Genomic DNA, 20,586 nt, shown 5'->3' with positions numbered 1-20,586 from the left:
CGCTATACTTGGTTGGAATGTAAAATGAAATAAGAAAACAAAACATAAAAAAATCCAAATGCTAACATCCATATGTTTAGGAAGTAGCAAAGCTTTGTCCTTTCCAGTTACTGATTCTTTATTGTGAATACAGGTAGAGAATAATTTTCACAGAGGATTTTGGGAGAAAGCAATGGGACACTTCTTTATTCAAAAATGAGAACATGACACTTCACCTGGCTCAGAATTTTGCTTAGGACTGCCCTGTGATTTACACACTTACTCACAAATGTGAGCAGTACAGAAATATTCAGCATTCAGCAAGGCAAAGAGGGACAGGAAGTGACTTTGGGTCACGAACCTTTAGAAAACCCAGTCAGACAAGAGACAGCTCGGTTTACTCATTTTCATTAAACATTTATGTGGAATACAGCAACTGCTTTTCTGAGGAGAATTAGGACTCTTTCATTTTCCTGAAGTTCCTGCTGCTTCTTGGGTAACTGACAGCAGGGCTGAAGCGGTGAGGGGACCTTGGATTCCACAGGCTGGAATGTCTTCTGGGAAGCCATTTTGAAGAGGAGTTAGCTGCAGCCTTTAGAAGTGTCTGCTCCAGAGGACAGCAGAAGGGTAGAAGTTGGCCCTCAGAGTTTTTCTTATAAAGAGGATAAAATGGGCTCTTGTTTATCTTTGTGTTGTTAAGAGGCAAAGTGTGAGGTGAGGTGAGGTGAGATGAAGCCAGTTCAGAACAAGTCAGTGGGATTAGCTGATGATATCTTTGCTCCTTCTGTTTCTGAGATCGGAAATGTGTTTGCTTTGAGAAAGAAAATATTTGAATTCCAGCAGAAAAGCTGCTGTGTAGAACATGAGCTTGTGAAAATAAATCTTGAGATAATTTTAACAGTCTTAGAAAAGGAAAGCTGAACCTTCCACAGCCAAGTTCCCTGAAGTTTTGGCAGAAGGCTACAAGCCAAACAACAAACAAAAAAGACCCCAGAATTCCAAACACAGCAAAGAGTCCTGTTTGAATAGCACTGCACTCCTTACTCTGGTGTTGAGATGTAGTCTCTTGTGGCTGTGTACTTGAGATACCTCAGGAAGTCTAAAAACTACACCAGAGACTGGTCCGGGCTGGGCCTGAGTTTCTGCATTGGACTGATTCACTCTCCCAGGTGATTCTTATCACAGCCATCATTGAGAAAAGCAGAAGCCAAGAAAGGAAAATACAGACAATGGAGAGCAGAGTTATAGTTTTTTCCTCAGCCCCAATAGAGACATACGAGGTCATCCGGGGCTGATGATAGGGGTGAGTGGGGGGGGGGGACTTCAGTTGCTTGGGTAGAAACAGTATCCAAAGACTCACTGGATTGGGCTATAAAGGATGGACAGATTTCACATTTCTAATACTTTAGTTAATGTGGCCCAAGGGAAACCAACACCCCAAATTCTGGGGTGGCTCTTAACCTTTAAGATTCCCTGACTGACCTACTTTGAAAGCTGCCTTTGCAGGCAGGGCTCAAACGAATGAGTGTGATGAATTATAGCTTTCACAACATAGGGAATTTGTTGCAGAGAAGCAGCCTGTATGTAGGAAGCTTTGCCCAAGAGATTTCTTTTTTCACTTTGAATATTCTGGATTTTTTGTTTTCTTCTCTTTTAAGCTGAGATTTTACATGCATAGTCTTTTTTATTTTTAAGATTTATTTATTATTATGTATACAGTGTTCTGCCTGCATGTATGCCGGCAGGCCAGAAGAGGGCACAAGATCTCATTACCGATGGTTGTGAGCCACCATGTGGTTACTGGGAATTGAACTCAGGACCTCTGGAAGAACAGTCACTGCTCTTAACAGCTAAGCCATCACTCCAGCCTGCATAGTCTTTTTTGTTTACAAGTTGTTTTTGTGTATTTTTTCTACCACTAGATACAAAGTAGTTTCTTTTAACTTTTGAGAAGTCTATAGATTTAGACAATATATCTAGATCACATCTGTGCTCCACTACCTCAGGCACCTCCAAACAAGTAGTGATGGTAGGTAGTTAAGCTGACATGATAACATAGTCATGAGTGGGGATGTATGTGTCTATATACATTTCCTTGTTTCTTCTCTGTTTCTAGGCTGCACACTGTATCCGCAGTCAGGAAGTCTTCTGCCGTGCTGGAGATCCATCAAGAGGTATGAAGATGGACACAGCATCACTCATGGACACACTTATTCACACACTTGCCTTTCCACTGTTCTTAACATTCAATCGTGGCTTCACTCTTGTTTTTATATTATATTTTTATATTTTGTATATTTTTCCTCTTTTTCTTGAAGCCAGTGTTTGTTAGGAAATTGCAAATGGAAACTAGGTTAGGACTTTGTAAATATTAGGAAGGAAATGCCTGATACTCTCTTTTCCTTATGCCAAACCTATCCCATGCCAAACAGGATTTGCCTAAGAGTTTAAGAAAAAAATGTTTACAAGTTTTATTTATTAGGGTATTGTTTTACTTATACCATCATGACGTCTTATTTATCATTGCCATCATCATCACCAACCATCATCATCTTCTTCATCATTTCTTCATGTAGGGCCAGGGATGATGTGCCTGAGGTTTACTTAGGTGGCTGATCACTGAGACAGTGTGGGGCCATGGTAACTTGGTAGGCACTAGATTTTCACAGCTCTCCTCTGCTGGGTAAGGGTCAACTTTGTGTTGGTAGTGATGAGTTGGAGATCCCAAGGGAAATCAGCTGTGTCTGAAAATCCTGAATAGTTTTCTTGTGTCTCTGAATTTGAATGCAAAAATAATTTCCATTGATGGTAGTTTGATTTGTCTGTGTTTTCATTAGGTTCTAGCTAATTATATACAGTGAAGTAAGCTAGGACATTACTAGCTATCAGTACCTAAGGAAGGGATTTAGGTTCAGTGCTGTTTGTAAACGCTATTTATTTTCTTTGCTTGCTTTTTGTAGCCTTAGGGCTTTTTTGTTGTTGTTGTTATTGTTCATTTTATCTCCATGAGTACTCTTTGGAGCCCAATATTAAAGAGTTGCAAGTATGAATGAGAAAGAAGGATTTCAAAGACAGATTGTGTCCTTTAAATGCTAAGGAGAAGAATAAGGCATGAAAATATGAGGCATTCCTTTGATCACAGCCCATTTGATTTCCCTTATCTGAGGAATAGGCCCAAGTAGGTATCCTCCATGCTTCTTCATTCTGTCTACCTCCAAGTCTACAGTGAGCATAGTCTTGTTCATCAACCTTGTTTCTATGCTTCTGATAACTGCTAGGGAGAAAAACAAGAAGTGACTGGTCTCTCCCCAGCACTGAGGATCTCGTTACTCCTTGCATTTGAAGGTTTATAGAGAACTAGTCACTCCCCAAAGACTCAGCCTTTTGCAGTTGATGCCTTCAGTTCCTCTGTGTTTATTTTCCTTCAGGGGTTGCAGTAAGGATGGAGGAGGAGTTTGTGCATGTGACTAAAGCAAAGGTTAGTGTCCCTGCTTGGGACTCAGCAAGGACACAATTGTCATTAGAAGGGAGAGGCCAGCTGCTCCTAGACAGATGTGTAATTATAAAGATGGGAGAGTGAGGAACCTAGACGGAGGGGGCACAACATCCCAGTATGTTGTGAGGTGTGGATGGGCAAATAGGAAAAGGCCATCCAGCATCCTCCATGTTAACAAAAGCTCACTCCCAACATAGAAACAGTTGCTCTTATTGTTAAAGTAGGTGGTGGTGCTTGGTAGAGAAGTGGGCAACAATTGTGCACAAAGCGATTGGGAAGTTGTGGTGTTTGCAATGCCTAAAATTACCAGTCTGGTGGCATGGTGGAGGGTGGGTGACTTGGTGAAGATGGAGGGTCATGATTGTCTATTCTCACGTGGATTAGGGACTTTTGTAGAGAAATTACAATTTATGAAATCCTGGATGAAGGGATGGCAATGGCCACAGAAATAAAAACATAGCTTTCAAATGTCTTAAGAAGTAGGAGCCATTGGCAGTTGACTGAGTGATTATAGAAGAGTTAAGACTGGCTTTGGGAAATCTTCTTGGGAAGCAGTGTGGATCAAGAAAAAGTGCTCATTTCAAGAGATCAGAAAGGATTAAGGCAAAGGAGGTGTTTGAGGAGGCAATTTTAGATGAGAGGAGGGGAGACTGGAGAGGTAAGACCGCTCACTCTAGCGTAGTCTAACAGTGAATGCTAACATTGACCTTTACAGGAGTCCCTAAATGTAAAGTGTACACTCTCACTTATTAGCTAACTGAACACTGGACTTTTAAAAGCATGTGTGGAAAAGGATTAGCATAGTAAGGAAGGAAAATGGAGTTTCAATACTAGGAGCTTTGGGGAAAGATTCTAGTACTCGTTTCTCCTGCCAATATGAAATATATGATTTAAATCCTCTGTGCTCTGCTTCTATAAGTTTCTGTGATACCCTGGGAGCTGGAAGGAGCTAGAAGGAGCTAGAATTATCACCAGTATTGGTAGAGTAAAGAAGAGTTGGAGCTTGGGGTAGAATGCAGGAAGAAATAGGGGTTATTGAGGGTTGGCTATACACATCAGGCTCTCAGAGAAGTCATCTTGAACTGGTGTTGCTTGTCCCAGGCACACAATGATTTAGGGAAACAAACTTTGTGTAGTTCTCAAAGGCTTCCTTAGTTTTTCAGTTCCAGCTGCGTTTTGCACTGCTAGTGTACATGCCTGTGTTACTAACACCCAAATCTTTCAACAGACTGTTCATACTGTTTAAACTCTTAATAACTGACTCAGTGCTTGCTGCTTGAAGGGTACTTGGAAGTTTAATGGTTGGAATTAAATGGGTAACTATCAGGCTATTTTGGGAGAGATCTGGGAACATAGAGTAGACTGTTAAAAAGGAGAATATAAAATCCTAGATATCTTGTTTATTCATTATCACTATTATTATTGTTATTATTGTTAGTGATTATTACTAAATACCTACGACTGGCTTTGATTTGCGTCACAGCTCTTTTATGTCAGAACTAAAGTCCCTATGCCCAGCCAGCCCTTATTTTATATTTCATTCTTTCTATGGGCAGACATTTAAATGTAGCTTGTTCCATTAAAAAAGAATGGAAAAATGAATTTATGAAAAGGAATCGAGAGCTTAAGTGCCCTATGAACTTGAAAATGTGGTTTTCAAGAATCATGGCAAAATCTCCCCAAATATTTCAATTAATTTCAGAGGGAGGCAGCAGGAATGTATTTTGTAGTAAAACTCCATTTGATCATTCAATGCAATTTTATTAAGAATCAAACACTAAACTTATCTACAGCTTGGTTGGTAAATACATACTTCCTTCCATTTAATTTTCCTTGAGAATCTTTGATAATCTACAGTGATGTGAACCAGACAAGGTGTTCCCTGTGTAATCTGCACTGAAGGTACAGCAAGTGCATCAGAGGAGGCTTGGTCCATCCCAGTGAGAGGCTCCAGCAAGAATAAAGGGGTTGGACAGTCTCGCGCGGCTCTGGTAGAATAATGAGTGAACTGCGTTTCTGAAAAATGTTGAGCGGAGAGCACAATTCCCTACCATAAGTGCACATGGGAAGGCACAATTAGAAATTTTGTTTGGTGTTCAAGACAGTTCAGAAATTCTCACTTACCTCGGCTTCCTGTCTGGAGAGTATATTTAAAGCAGAGAGAAAACTGGGCCTGTGCTGTGTGTCTGTCCTCTTAGAAATCAAGAGGTTTGTGAGTTTTGTACTAGCCTGAGCTTTATACTAAACATAAAATAGACAAACAAGCAAATGAAAAGCAACCAGACAACAGCAGAATGCAGCAGCAGAGACCTCTTCTGAAGGACTATTGCAGGGATTTTAACCTGTCACTTTCTATGACAGTGTGATTTAAATTCTTGTCACCCGAAATGCCATCTGCACACCAGGATTTGGTTGCTTCCTAGGAGCTGGTTAGAAATGTGGAAACAGGACCGATGATTGACTCACCCAGGATCTGTAACTTAATAAGGAGACCTGGGTGCCCATTGACATTGGTTAAATCAATGGTTCTCTCTCTCTCTCTCTCTCTCTCTCTCTCTCTCTCTCTCTCTGTTCAAATTAGGAACAAGCTTGTTTCACATGTCAATCCCTTCTTCCTCTCCCTCCCCTCCCCCCACCCCTCCATCAATGGTTCTCTTAAGGACAACATGGCTCTAAGATTCTTCCCACTGTGTGTGGTGACAATCAATACTTACCTGAGCATCTCAGCCAAGAGTCAGGTATGTAAGGCAGATAGCTAGCATGCTGAAAGTGTTGCGGAAGCCCAGGATCAAGGGATAGTAGAGCTTCAGGTGTCTTGGGAGAACCTTTGGGAAGACCTTTGCAGAAGGCTGTTGGCACAGTCTAGTCACCTCCTCACGGAAGCAGGAAGGGAAGAGTGAGTTGTATGTGTCAACATTTCTTCATGTACAATTGTGTTAATGGGGATTATCTACTGCTCTGAGCTCATTTGTTCAGAAAGGATGGTTTTTCCCATTTATATCCAAAGTTATATTTTCCTTGTAGTTTCTACTTTGAAAGTGCCATTTCCTTTTAGCACTCACTTGACCCACATACACACTTCCAAATGAACAAACCCTAGCTTATTGGAGGAAGAATGAAACATCTTTTTCCACTTGGGAAACATCTTTTTCCACTTGGGAAAAAAATGAATCAGGTTTTCCAGGAGGCATGTGGGTTTATGAAGACTGCCCAGAGTTAGCTGTGGGGCTAAGAATTTTGGCATTTTATGTGTGTAGAGCCAAATCTATGTGACAGCACAGGCTGATGAAATATTTTAAAGGGTTGGGAGTGGATAATCATGTCATCAAGGCATCGAGTTACAGTTCACATTCCCAGAGTGGATTAGCTGACACTTTTCTCTAAAAATGTGACCATGTCTGAGACTTGTACAAACACTTCCAAGGGCCTGTGTTGCAGCAATTTACTGCCACGGAGAAACTGGTAAACTAGTCAAAGGATAATCCTAGCCTGGAGTAGGGGCCGAGCATAAGGTACTTGTGAGTTTGTTTGTTTAGAATGGGGAAAGAATCAGGCACTCTCACAAAGAGGATATCTCTTCAAACTAGGGAAGACTCTATTCCAAGATGAGAGTACATCCTAGCCCTGCCTTTTAAGCCATTTTCTGTTACCAATATATAGAGGACCTGAATGAATCTAGAAGACAGCCATTGGACCAGCCTGGGAACTAGACCAGGTAGACACCTGTAGAAAAACTGCTGGCTTATAGGTGTTCGTGAGAAGAGCTAACACAGCCAAAATATATACAAGCTGCTTAAATAAGGCAGGAATTAGGGAGAGAATGGAGGTGCATGTCAGCATCTGAGAGCCAGCAGGCAAGAGTATTTCCTATCCTGTTGTGTGGCTGCTATTGGTCAAGGCTTTGCCAATGAAGACAGGCATTAGAGGACCTAGAGTTGGTGACTACATGGGCAGAGGAGGGGAACAGCTTGTCCTAGAAAAAGCTGGGGAAAAAGTTAGCTTATAAATGCTGAGACACAAAGGTGTCAGGTGTGGATTCTTTAGATTTATTTTTAAAATACTTATCTTTGCCTCATTCTCTAGATAAAACTCTAGTGGTGGTTATTATAGCCATAAATTAGCAGGCACAAAATGAACCACAGGTCCAGTATCTGTCTGCAGTCTCATGCTAGAGCACAGTAAGTTTTCTTAGAAGTCACGTTGATGTTGTATATTGAGGGCCAGAAATACCTAAATAGTTCTGAAGCTTGGGGACTTTCTTCTTTGTTGCCAGTCAGATGACAGGAGAGGGGAAGTAGGGAATGATGGAGCCATTCAGAAACTTAGTGCTTTGGTTTCAATCAGCATTGTCTGGATGTCATTTAACATGGCTCTTAGTTAGCAGTTTATCAATCAATACAAGTAATTTTCAAGTAGAAGAAAATCATTCTTATCAGTCAGGCTCCTGCTGCTGCTTCAGGATTTTACAAAGAATTTCAGATTAACTTCTGAGTGGCAAAATGGCTGAAATTATAGGAGAAACTATGCTTTCTCAGATCCACCCCACTGTTTTCACTTCTGGTGACAAATATAGATTAGCATTGTGGAAAATGTGCGGTAGTGAGTCCCAGATGATAGCCTATGTTATACTGATTCTGACGTTGCTCATGGCCATGGTGGCAATCACATTACAGTGGGGGCACAATAAAAGGTTGTATAAAAGGTTGAAGCTCGGGCTGCTCACCAAGTAGAAAATTTCTCCAAGGAAAATATTAACATCTACAAGTTTAGCACCTATTGTGGTTTAGATCTGTGGCAGAAGTCTACAAACCATAGCCCTTGGGCCAAATCTAGCTTGCTCACTGCCTATTTTCAGAAATAAAATTGTATTGGCATGCAACCACTCATTTCTATATTGCTATATTCTATATGCTTGTTATTTTGAATAGTTGAGATACTCTATGTTGTAAAAGGTTTTTAGCTCCCCAACCTTAATCTTAGGTTTTATAAAATATGTACTTTTATACTTTATAGAAAATTGTTGCCAAAATTTTCTTCGTTGCCTAAAAAGAAACCCAGGGGATGTTCTTTGTTTTCCATCAGAAAACTAAGCCATAGAGAATTGATATGGTCTGCTGGTGGCAGAGCTGGGCTTCCCCTTTCTCGGTCAGCCTGTAGTGCCTGTGCTTTACTTTATGACTGACAGATTTATTCTGCATTTAGATTTTCTTCTCTCCTTTTGCTTGTTTTAAAGTCTTCATCAGTAGCCCTGACAATACTTTCCTTTCTGTTCTGTAGTTACAAATGCAATGGAGAAACTAAGAGATTATTGCCATTCCCTTTAAGACCCTGTATACCAAGCTCTAACCTCATGGCATAAGGAATCAGGTGTATGGAGCTGCAGTCATAGCTGAGAATGAATTCAAGTAGCAGCATCTCTTGAGTGCTTTCCTTAGAGGAGGTAGGCACAAAACAAAGTGTGCTTCTTGTTTGAAAAGAGGTCATGGTGTGGCAGAACAAACGTGAGTAAGTAGATGGTTGTATTACATCACGGGGAGATGTTATTATTGATGTTACCAAGGGATCTATAGGAATATAAAGGAATATAAAGGAATTTAAAGGAATATGAAATATAAAGAGATTGATCTGAACCACATGGTGTGGGGACGAGTTGGGACCAGAGATAATAATCTTGGAAGAGGCAGTCTCAGGTAAGAGTTATACTCAGAAACTTTGGGTGGGTCTTAAAAAAAGAGAGTTTTGTGAGGATGAGCACATCACTTATTCTAGAATAGTATTGCCAAGCTGCATAGTATCCAAGGAAAGGGGCCATCAAGGTCTTTGAGCATCGTGCCACTAAGGCCAAAAGCTTCCATTGTTTTTAGTTGGCATGGAAAAGCATGAGTTTTTAGTGCACATAAGTTATTTCAGATTTCTATTTTTAGATGATGGTCACATTGGACCTTGTTTTGGTCCAAGTATGGCCCTATATTAGAACTACCTGCAATGCTTATTTAATATGTGAATTTCCTGGCCCCATTCCACAACCTGGCTGTCTATGTTCAAGTGAATGTCCTAGCTAATTCTCATGCAGTCTATGATTTAGAAATTGATGTCAAGTAAAGGCTATGATAAAGGCCCAAAGAGTGGTGCCTGGCCTGTAGAAGAAGGATAGTTAAAAATTAGAACTATTCTAAAGAAGTAAAAATGAACAAGTGTTGATGCTGGTTTGAGGCCTAGATATTGAAATAAATACCATTTCTTATTTAAAAAAGCTCCAGGTTTAGGTTATTGACATGAAGTAGAGAATTTCTTCCCCTCCCATTCAGAGCCTTGTCTATTTCAATTCCTGGACTTCCCCGAGAGCTTCCCTTCTGTTCACTCTGAAATGAAACATGCCAGTCAGCTTGGAAATGAATGCCCAGTTTATTTCCCCAGGACTCAAAACTATGCCCAGAACAGTAGGATGCAATGTGTATTTATGCATATTTGCAGTTAAGAGTCTCATACACAAGATGCCTGTTCATGAAACTGATTTAGCATATGTGAGATGGATCTGGCACATGGTAATTCAGTTTAATTAAGAAATCTGTTCTGTGGGCAGATTGTCCACTAGAGAACCAATGAAGACCTGTTCAGGAACCACTATCACAAAGATGCTCCCCACCAATGGGAAAATGTTATTTGATTAATTTTCCCCCAAATCAACCTACACATTTGTCGATCAAATGAAATCTTTGACTATACACTGCCACAAGCTCACTATCATTGAAAGTGGGACAAGTGATTCCCCCATGTGTGTCCAAAGGACAAGCACAAGGACAGATTTCTCTGACTGTTCTGAACTCAGAAGACGATAACACAGGGCTTGCTTTAACTCCAGCACAGTCTTAAGCAGCATGCGTATTGGAAAAAACGTTGCTAAAACATTCATCAGAAGTAGTTTCAGCCCCTGGTTAGTTATATCACTTTGGCTCCATTAGTAACTGACTTATAATATTCAGTAAGTCATGAGGCTAATCCTCAGGGCACTTATTCTACAACAAGAAAGGCTGAGTTAGGGAATGGAGTTGGCCTTCAAGGAGCAAGTTTGACTTTTCCAGACTCTAAAAGAATAAATTAAACTTCCAAGCATAGGTTGAGGGGTAGGAACTGACCAGAAAGAAGCTGAAGAACTCTTTGTTCCCAGTGGATTCATGGCCATATAAAACATCAGATAGCTCAAGTGACCAGGGATGTGGTTTTGGGCAAATCTGTAGTTGACTCTAAGAAGGATGAATTTCATTCTAGGTCATGATTAGAAGACAAGGAAATGCTGGGTGATGATGACAGTGGCTTGGAGAGAAAAGGGGTCTGATGTAGAACTGTTGTCATTGAAGGTTCAGAAGGGCAGTTGGATGAAAGGGACTTGGGTATCAGAGTCTGCAAGAGAAGCTGTCCTTGAGAAGCAGACCCACACAGCACTTATCCTTTTGGCATATATGAGATATGTAGGGCTGCATTTAATTTTGTGCTTTTTGCTGAAGCCTAAGTTTTGCTTCACTACAAGGGGGATAATTAACTTGCCCTTTGAAAAGGGCACACCCAAAATGCTTATCCTATATGTGGTACCTGCTGAGAAGGTGGTTTACAAATGTTAGTTTTTTGAATTCCCACTTCTATCCTATTTATCTTGCTAGGAGAAATAAATTAATAAACAATGTAAAACATTGGCATGGCCTGCATCGTCAAAGTCCATTATTTTGTTTTAAAACAGTGACAGAGTTACTGAGTGCTAGAAACGTGTCCTTCTGTGGCCAGCAATGTGCACCCATGCACATTAGTGAATAAAGACACTTTTTTTTTTCAACCTATCTTGTGAAAGTTCGTTTGGAAAGCCTGACTAAGGGAGCCAGGCCATGTGTCTACCTGAGGCAGCCTCAGACCACATCTGGAATATGACCTGTTTTTATCATGCAGATGTGAATGTGGATCAGACAAAATGGTTTTGTGTGTGTGTGTGTGTGTGTGTGTGTGTGTGTCTGGAAATGCAGTGTGGGTTCATGTAGATAGAAACGTCCATTTTTGAACATTGAATTACTTCTTCTGAAGACCCCTGGGGATGTCCCTCCTTAAAGACGTTGGGAAATTTGCAGTCAAAGCAGGTCAACCTATTGTAGGCTTGGAGAACAACTATCTCCATGACTCAATAAACCAGAACAAAATGGTGACCTTAATTTTAGAGGTAACTCTTAGGTGAAGAAGAAAGTCATTGTGCCTGACTGGGGAAAGAGTAAACAAGAACTTTAGAAGGTGGAAACAAACCCAAGTGCCTTATAAATTTTGATTGTATTATAAATACAAACTACATGAATGAGAATGGCCCTCCAGGAGTCTGTGAAATTGGCCATTTGGGAGATGACTAATGCTCAGACACAAACCTTGGTGACAGGGAGGTTAGTAAATGCACCAAAGTGAGTTTAAGCCATAAAATACATGACTCACCTATGCAAGTACCTTAATTGATCATAATTACAAAGAACATGGCGCATTTTAAAAACAACACCATTTGGAACAAAAGAACATTTAGGGAGAATTTGTTTGAAAGGCCAAATGTAATCGCTGCTTGCTGATTTCACTTTTAGTAGGAAACATAATTCTTAGAATGAATTAGCTTTTTGCCAGGTGAAATGGATTCTCGTCCCAATGAAACTTCCTTAGGATTCCCTGGCAGTTAGAAACCCCAAAGATTGCTTCAGTTAAAATGTAGACTAGACACAGGTCTTCAAGTCAAGTTCATTACCGCACAGGTGCTGATTATGTTAGTAGGCCTGTCAAAATTTCACTTGACTTTGAATGCAGTAGCATATCTGGCAGGCAGGTAAGAGAGAAGACTAATTTAAAGATGCAATTTATGCTCTAGATTTAAAATGCAAAATCTTTGCTCAAAGGTTCAGTGTGACCAGCCATGCTCTAGTACCAACACAAGCCACATGGACTTGTGTTGAATGTTATCACCATGAGTGACTGCTTTTGGCTTTAAAGTGGGAGAAGAGCTTCACCCCCGAGTTTGTTAAAGAAGCAAATTATTTACCTCTGCTTAAATAGGAGTGTAAATCCCAGGGCAGTAGCCATTTTTTTCTTAGATTTGTTGTATATATGAAAAGATTGTGGATGGTGAGCTGGCTCAGAGGATACTGGTACCCAGCACCAAGCCTGCTCAGCTGAGATTGATTCCCAGGACCCACACTGTGGAAGGAAGGAGAGAACTAACTCAGGCAGGTTTTCCTCTGCCTTCCACTTGCATGCCACAGGACATGAATGCTCCCCCTGAATGCACAAACTAAATAAATAAAATGTAATACACTAAAAATGTGAGAGCCTGTCTGTAGGTCCACATCTATTTTTTTTCTGGTATAATAAATGTGCTTTCTAAGATGCCCATGGAACTTCTTAGACATTCGGGAAAGAGGACACATAGTGTGAAAAGTGTAATGAGGTATTTTATATTCATCACCCAGCTTCAGCAATGGCCAACTGCACATGACCTTTCTTCTTTTGGAAGCCTGACTAGAGGGCGAGTAGAAACAGAAATTTCACAGGAAGGAAGCAAAGTGCCCTGAAATTCAGTGAACTATAAATAAAAACTAGATGCATCCATCCATTTCTTTTCTTTGTCATCTCCTCATACTTAAAACATATTTCTAAACTTAAGTGATGTTTTTGTATGTTTCAAGTGAGGGAAGCACATTGCCGTGGCAGACATGTAGAGGTCTAAGCTGGTTCTCCCCTTCCTCTGTGCAGCTCTCTGGGATTGAATTCAAGTTTTCAGGCTTGGTGGCAGGTGCCTTCAGCTGCTGAATCCCTTTGGTGGGCCTCTTTCTCATATTTTGAGGTGCTTAACATTATAGTGTAATGAAGAACTGATTTGTGAGAGCAATATTTCTTGAAGTTTGACCCCCCTGAATCCCAGTCCTGTAAAATTTCTGCAGGGAGAAAGCATTTTAATCTTTAGGCATGTCATGCAAAGCATAGATAGCATGACCTCCATCTTGAAAAGTTGGCCTATGGCATGTAGAACATTCATGCTCTCCTCATTGGAATTTATCCATTTCTAAATATAATTGAATCTGGAAATCCTTATCATAGGGAAGATATTAGAAGAGATAATATTTCTAACTCTGATCAGGCACTCTCTGTATGCTGAATTCGATGTTAAAGCCTCCTATATGGGCCAGTTCCTTCAGTTACTCCTCACCTAGATAGTCAAGTGCATTGGGATTTGCTCATAAACATATCACACCCATTTCAGAAGAGGAAATGGAGACTCAGAAAATGCTTCCATGGCATGTGAACTTGTGCATGGTTTTCTGGGGCTGTGTGACACCCTTGAGCCTGAGTTTTCAAGCACCACACTGCATGTGACAGGGCAGTTAACAGCAGCTGGTGACCTGAGGGACCTTTGGTGGTTCTGACATAATTTGTGTTCCTTGTAGCCTCAGGAACAACAAAAAACCATTAGGCAAGAGCCACTAGAATTTTGTTTAACAGTTATTTTCAGTTTCCACTGCACTGTGTGCTCTTGTTAAAGCTCCCTTGTCCTAACTAAACTTTCTAGTGCCTTGTGAAAGAGGAGGAAGGGTGGACTTTTCCTGTTCAGCAGCTAAGGCAGAGAAAGTGCATGCCTCATCAAGGTCACAAACACATCTTGGGACTGGAATTAGAACCTTTTCTGTCCAGGATGAGTTTCTTTTGAATTCATAGACAGAATGCATCTATTATAAATAGAATGAACCCCCAAACCTGCATTGTTCTAGTTGATATGACTGGGAAGGCTGAGGACCAGGACATGGGATATCACCTTTATCCAGACCCACTGCGCAGAGGTAAATGTTCTACTGGGAACACTTTGCTCAGAATCTCTCAGAGGCAGGGTCTCATGCTTTCATTAGCATTTAAGAAAACCTGAGGCCATGGCATCCCTTCTTTCATTCATACCATGGAGACCTGCTGATGCTCATTGGGATGCCTACAACCCCTGTTGTGCTTGTGAACTCCAGTCCTTGTCTCCCCTGTGGCATAGTCTCTGTGGAATCTGTCAGTGGTTCATTAATGGACTCACCTACAATGTCTTCGGAAAGGCCAGAATAGAATCATGGAAGACATATGTCTCACCCATGTCATTCACTCTTTAAGGTCAAAGTGTTGCCTCCGAGGTAACATGCTAATTATGTTATCTAATGAGTACAAACTTATGCAAAAACTTACAAGAATACAATTCTGTTCAGTGCATCGTGGGAAGCAGGACAGCTGTATTATGGCCACAAAGAATTAAGCACCAACATTAGCAGAGCTTTTGCAAAAAACAAACCAACAACAAAAAAATCCTCCCCCACCACCCAAAACAAAACAAAACAAACACAAAGTCCCTAAACCTCTAATTCATGGAGCTTTTACTCTGGCTGAGCTACACTTACATGGAGATAAGGAACATTTGGCCGGATGGCTACTGAGAATGGGCATTATCAATTCATTCTGGTAGGTCAAGGTAAGCAAATGCGATTTTTTCCCCCCACATGCTAACCAAGGACAATTCAGTTAGCTTTAGTGTTGCATGTATCTGGGCCATAAAATTATGTAATAGGCAATCATTCATTGCAGGTGATTAAAAGGGAAAGTCTCTAGGTAGATTAAAAGAGGAAAGACACAGACTGAAGCATATATATATATATATATATATATATATATATATATATTATATATATACACATAATGAGGGGTGTAAACTTATAGCTTGCTGCTAAAAAGACAGTGCCACTGAAATATAGCAGACAGCATTGATACTGTTGTTGGCTTTCCAGGGCTGGGGAGTTGCTTCTTATGCTTTCACAGTTAGTCCTTGGGAGAAGAACCCTGTGAGCCTTGGTGTGCTTATCTAAAAACTGGCATATAATCCTTAAATTACTTTTGGTGATCCAACGATATAACACATGGACCTGCCAAGTCCTACATGTAATTTAAAAATGGAAATAGTAAAGGCAGAGCAGAGATAGCCACAAGTACTTTCTCCTTAGACTTGATGAATATCAAGTAAAGCAGTAATAGAACTAGAGAGCACACCATGAGTCCAGGCTTTCCCTCTTCCAGAACTCCTGGAAGCTAATTGGATGTTTCCTAATGTGTGGCATTCCACAATAGTATTATTTTGGGAAAAGGAACCTGAGTGTTACTTCAGATGGATTCGCTAAAGAGATAGAAAGTTGGCAGTGTCAACTTCATAAATAAGAAGACAAGGGGCTGAGGGTAAGGCATTTGTTGCCCACGTATGAGGGCTCGAGTTTTTGGATTTGTACCCAGCACTTACAAAAAGCCAGGCGTGTCTGCACATTTGTAGTCCCAGTACTGGGTGAGGTGGGGTGTTCAGGAGGATTGCTGGTTACCACCTTAGCTCTAGGTTCAGTGAGAGATCCTCTCTAAATGGCAAAGAACGGTAGAGCAGGACCTTTGCTTCCTTCTCTTGCTTCCAAGAGCAAATGAAGATGTGTGCAACCATCCCCATACACCATTCACACAAATACCATACTAATACACACACTACACTCACACATAGAGCCCCCCAAATAGTCCCACACATATGAATTTAAAAAAAGAGGAGGTGGAAATATATCCTCTTTCCAATCTAAAGGGGAAGTCTGAGGATGCAGGCTTGGGATGCAGCTTATAGTCTGTTGCAGGAGACCGAAAGAAGAAATCAACAAAAGTGTTCAGCAAGGTGAGGTGGAGAGGCTCCCCCTGATCTGAAGATGAGCTCTGTAGTTCTCTAGCTCATAGTTTTCATCATACTACTTTGCTGTGGTTTGAGAATCGCTCAATGCCCAAATGCAGCATCACTACTCATTTAATTCAGAGTAAAAAAACAGACTTTCTTGGACCATCAGTCCCCAAATCATGACATGGTGACTCAGTATGAATTATGAATGCTTGGCTTTAACTTAGGCTTGTCCCACTATCTCTTATAACTTAAATTAACCTGTTTCTCTTCCTCTACATTTTGTCTCAGGGCTTTTACCTTTCTTTCATTCTGTATGTCCTATTTTGTGGCTGTCTGGCTGGCAGCTACCTGGCTGCCTGACCCTAGGTGTGTCCTTCTTTTTCTTTCTCCCTCATTCTTTTCTTTTGCTCCTGTGAGCTTAGATTCCTTCTCCTACTTATTCTCTCTGCTCTCCAGCCTTGCCTATCCCTCTCCTGTCTAGGTATTGGTCATTTAGCTTTTCATTAGACAGTCAGGTGCCTTAGGAAGGCAAGGTGAAGCAGCAACACATATTTATGTAATTAAACGAATTCATCATAAACAAATGCAATGCATCTTTACATAGTTAAAGTAATATTCAACAACAGAGTAAGATATATAAAGATTACAAACATTTTGAGTGATACATTTAATTCTTGGTGAAAAACTCTTCTCTAATTAAAGTTGTTATGATGTTGAAAGGAGGGCAAATATAGACAGACATGTGTTAGTTTACTCTAAAGAGGCTAAAGATACTTCCAAACTATCAGGGAGAATTTTTAAACTTTTAGTTAGTAATACAATTTTATTGGCACAAATAGAACAATACTGCACAGGTAAAAAAGTAAAAATCATTCTTCTTCATTATTTTATTGGTATTTGGGAGAACGGTGTGTATCCGTCTATAAAATACCTTATGTCATGTATAAGCAAAACACCTTACAGAGGCAAACATCAGACAAAACCAGGGAATCCCCCAAACACTTCAGACTTTTCATTGTTAAAGACAACCAAAAGTGGGTTGAATTAAGATAGAAGAATCCACATTGAAGGCTTAGGGATAGAGTCTAGGGGAGGTCACCAAAAGGCATTGAGGAAAGCATATTTGCAAGGTCTTTCTAGAATAATCGAATTTTCAGGATCCTAGATGCTAATCAGACTTCTTCCGTTAACATCCCCATTTCCTTAATCAAGCTTGACAGGGGAAACTATGTGATGGTGTGTCAGTCATTGATTATCTCGTAACATTAGCTCTTATCAGCGGAGTGTATTCAAGAGATATCTGTGGGGAGAGTAAAAGAAGTCAAGGGAATGAGACATGGTCCTACTATCATAGAAAGTCAAGGACATGGGGTTAGGTAAACAGCAAGAGAAGTAGTGGAGTGAATTGACAAATTGTATACTTGCTGTATGTGGTTTTTTCCCTCTGTGGGAGGGTTAGGGAGGGTTGTCTGGAACAAATGCACAGCTGGACAAGCTGGGCCTGAAGAGGTGATCTTGCTTCAGATATGTTTATGCTTCTTTCTGGTGAGTGTAGCAAGGAGAAGGGCTGGGCTAGAATCTTCAACTTGAAATACACTGGAGGCATAATTCTACTACTCCAAGGTTATTTATTTTCAGTCTTTTTAGGGGTGGTGTTTTCTTGACATGTAGTACATTGTCTGAAAAGTGAAATGATAAACTGATATTATCATAGATAAGCAGCATATGTTTCTACTTCATGGGAGAATTGAAGGAAATATCTATTTGTTTATTTATCATCTATATCCATCCATCTACATATCATCCACTCATCTATTTAATATATGCATGCATATATGTGTCTTTGCATTCACATGTGTGTTCTTGGGTACAAAACACCCATCTTCCATCTCTGGATTTTGTAAAGATATATGGTAATAATTGCATTATATTTGAGGTTTTCTGATCATGGGCTGTATTCTTGTGGTCCTTGGTTTTACTTCAAAAGCAGCAGAATGTCTTTACCCATTTCCCAGAGAGGCATAACACCATAGTTCATTCTGGTTTTAAGTTCATCTGAGTTCAGATTCTATCCTTGAAGCTACCCCTTTCCCATTGGGCTTCATCTTTAGCATCTACCTGGAGTGCCCTAAGGTAAGCATTAAACATTTCTGCTCCAGTGGTCATTGCTCAAATATGGGTAAATCCATACAAATCCAAGTCTGGCTTCAGAGAGTATGGGTCGGGGGTGTAGACCATTTACACCAGTGGTTCTTAACCTGTGAGTCGTAACCCTGTGGGTTCACATATCAGATATCCTGCATATTAGATGCTTATATTACAATTCACAATAGTAGCAAAATTACAGTTATGAAGTAGTAGAGGAGTAATGTTATGGTTGGGGGGTCACCAGAACCTGAGGAAATGTGTTAAAGGGTTGCAGCATCAGCAAGGTTGAGAACCACTGCTCTACACCATTCTGCGTCTGTGAGTAGTACTGGGAAGCTGTTGAAGACAGCCTGACATTAGCAGACGTGCACCTCAAAAATGTTGTTGTTCTCTCAAACAGAGCAGTTCCAGATTTACTAGTGCCCATGTTATGGATGGAGAGAGTCACAGTAATGATGGTGACTGTGACAAGAAATAAGCATCTGTGTTCTGAGGCCGAGAAACCCCGCACCTGTCCGTCAGGGCTTCAGAAATAAGTGGCCAGCTTCAATATACTCTTTGAAATGCTGAAAAAAAACTTGTAGTGTATTCTTTGCATTTGTTTTTAAGTTTGAGAAAATATATGGTCAGTGTTGACTGCAGTGTTGATATTGAAGTTTAATCATAAGTACATAGCATGTGAAGTGTCCACTCTTTAGTCTCTATAGATGATTAAAGTGGTCCAAGATGGAAAGCACATCCTAAGCCATGGTACCTAAGTGAAGGTACCTTAAGCTTCCTACTCATTGTGATACTAATAGAGCTTATTGATGCGTTAATTACTGTGAACATGCCCTTGAAACCATCAACCACTTATTCCTGTAGATGGTTAGAATTTGGACCATGTATCTGGGAACCTTCTAAAAGAGTCCTCTGTCAAGTCAACCTGTACATAGCACTTGTAAGTACTCTCTATGAGAACATTCAGAAGATGGCCTAGTGTTTGACTCATTGCTTTTGTCCCAGCTGTTGTGTTGAACTGAAGAACCGATTGTTGAGTGTACTGGGAAAGGATGGAGTAGTACCTTTCATCTTTGTCCGTTTTTCTTCGCACACTGAAAGTAATTTTCTTTTGAAGCCACTGCTGCTGTTAAAGTACATTTTTTAAAATAAAGGAAATATATTGCACCAACATTCTGAACCATTTTTGTTTTGTTGGCATTGTTTATTTTACATCTAAAGAATCAGCAATATTGTGCTGCTCTGACAGGAATAAAATAAAGGTACCTTACATTAAGGGAACCAGCCAAACTGCACAATTTGGTAATTCTCCATTTGCCCATAATGGTGATTTGTGTCAGCTTCTCTAAAAGCATGGAGCTTAGGGGTTGGGAATATTTCTTTTTGTTTTTTATTTCTTCATTTTTCCTTTTATTGAAAATAGCATTTCTCTCATATAATACATAGTAATGTAAAAAAACCCAATACATCAAAATAGTACAAAACACAAAAGGAAAAGAGCTCAAGGAAAGACACGTGAAACAATTATAGATGCAGAGACCTATTTATTTGCACAATTACATAAAAAAACACTAAACTGGAAGCCATAATATACATGTAAAGGATCTCCAAAACCTTGAAATGGCATTAGGAGACAAGGAACTACCAATGATTCTGTTGTTAGTTTCCTATTGGACATCTAGATGATTCTTCAATGCACAACACCATGAGCTCCTTCCTCTAACCAGGCCACCCTGCTAATAGCCCATTTCATCATGGTATGAACTGTAGAGGCAGTAAGCACCCAGGTGATTCAATCACCTCTCGATGGCACTAGCTGGGGACCAAGCTGTCAATACATGAACATTTGTGAGGGACACCATATCCAAACTGCAAGATAACAAAAGTAGGCCAGAAGAAAGAAGTATGTGAAATTCACTACTGTGAGAAGCACAAAATCTCAACCCAGACTGTTTTTAAAACTTAGAAGGGGTCTGGGACTGACAGACACTATAGCTTAGTGATGGAACATTCACTGAGCACATGTGATGCCCCAAGCATAATTGCCAGCACTCACTGCAAAATAATAATAAGATGTAGTATTATTTTTTACTTTTATTGAAAATAGATCCCCCCCCACCGCCGGCACATACTATGTCATGATTATGGTTTCCCTCCCTCTGCTACTCCCAATTCCTCTCCATCTCCCCTCCCATTTGGATCTACTCCCTTTCTGTCTCTCATTAGAAAACAA

The 20,586-nt window shown here is 40.3% G+C and overlaps 1 protein-coding gene across 1 annotated transcript in view; it reads left to right on the top strand.

The window, feature by feature from the left end:
* The window catches only part of Opn5 (opsin 5), a 50,240-nt gene extending 31,409 nt beyond the window's left edge, over positions 1 to 18,831 (top strand). Inside the window, exons 6-7 of the mRNA XM_027387385.1 lie at positions 2,096 to 2,153; positions 18,754 to 18,831. Coding sequence (XP_027243186.1) covers positions 2,096 to 2,153; positions 18,754 to 18,831 — 136 coding nt within the window. The remainder of the gene's footprint in view (positions 1 to 2,095; positions 2,154 to 18,753) is intronic.
* The last annotated feature ends 1,755 nt before the right edge of the window (positions 18,832 to 20,586 follow it).

This window comes from Cricetulus griseus (assembly GCF_003668045.3).
Source record: "Cricetulus griseus strain 17A/GY chromosome 1 unlocalized genomic scaffold, alternate assembly CriGri-PICRH-1.0 chr1_1, whole genome shotgun sequence".
Taxonomy (NCBI): Eukaryota; Metazoa; Chordata; class Mammalia; order Rodentia; family Cricetidae; genus Cricetulus; species Cricetulus griseus.
This window is presented reverse-complemented; position numbering and strand designations above follow the sequence as displayed.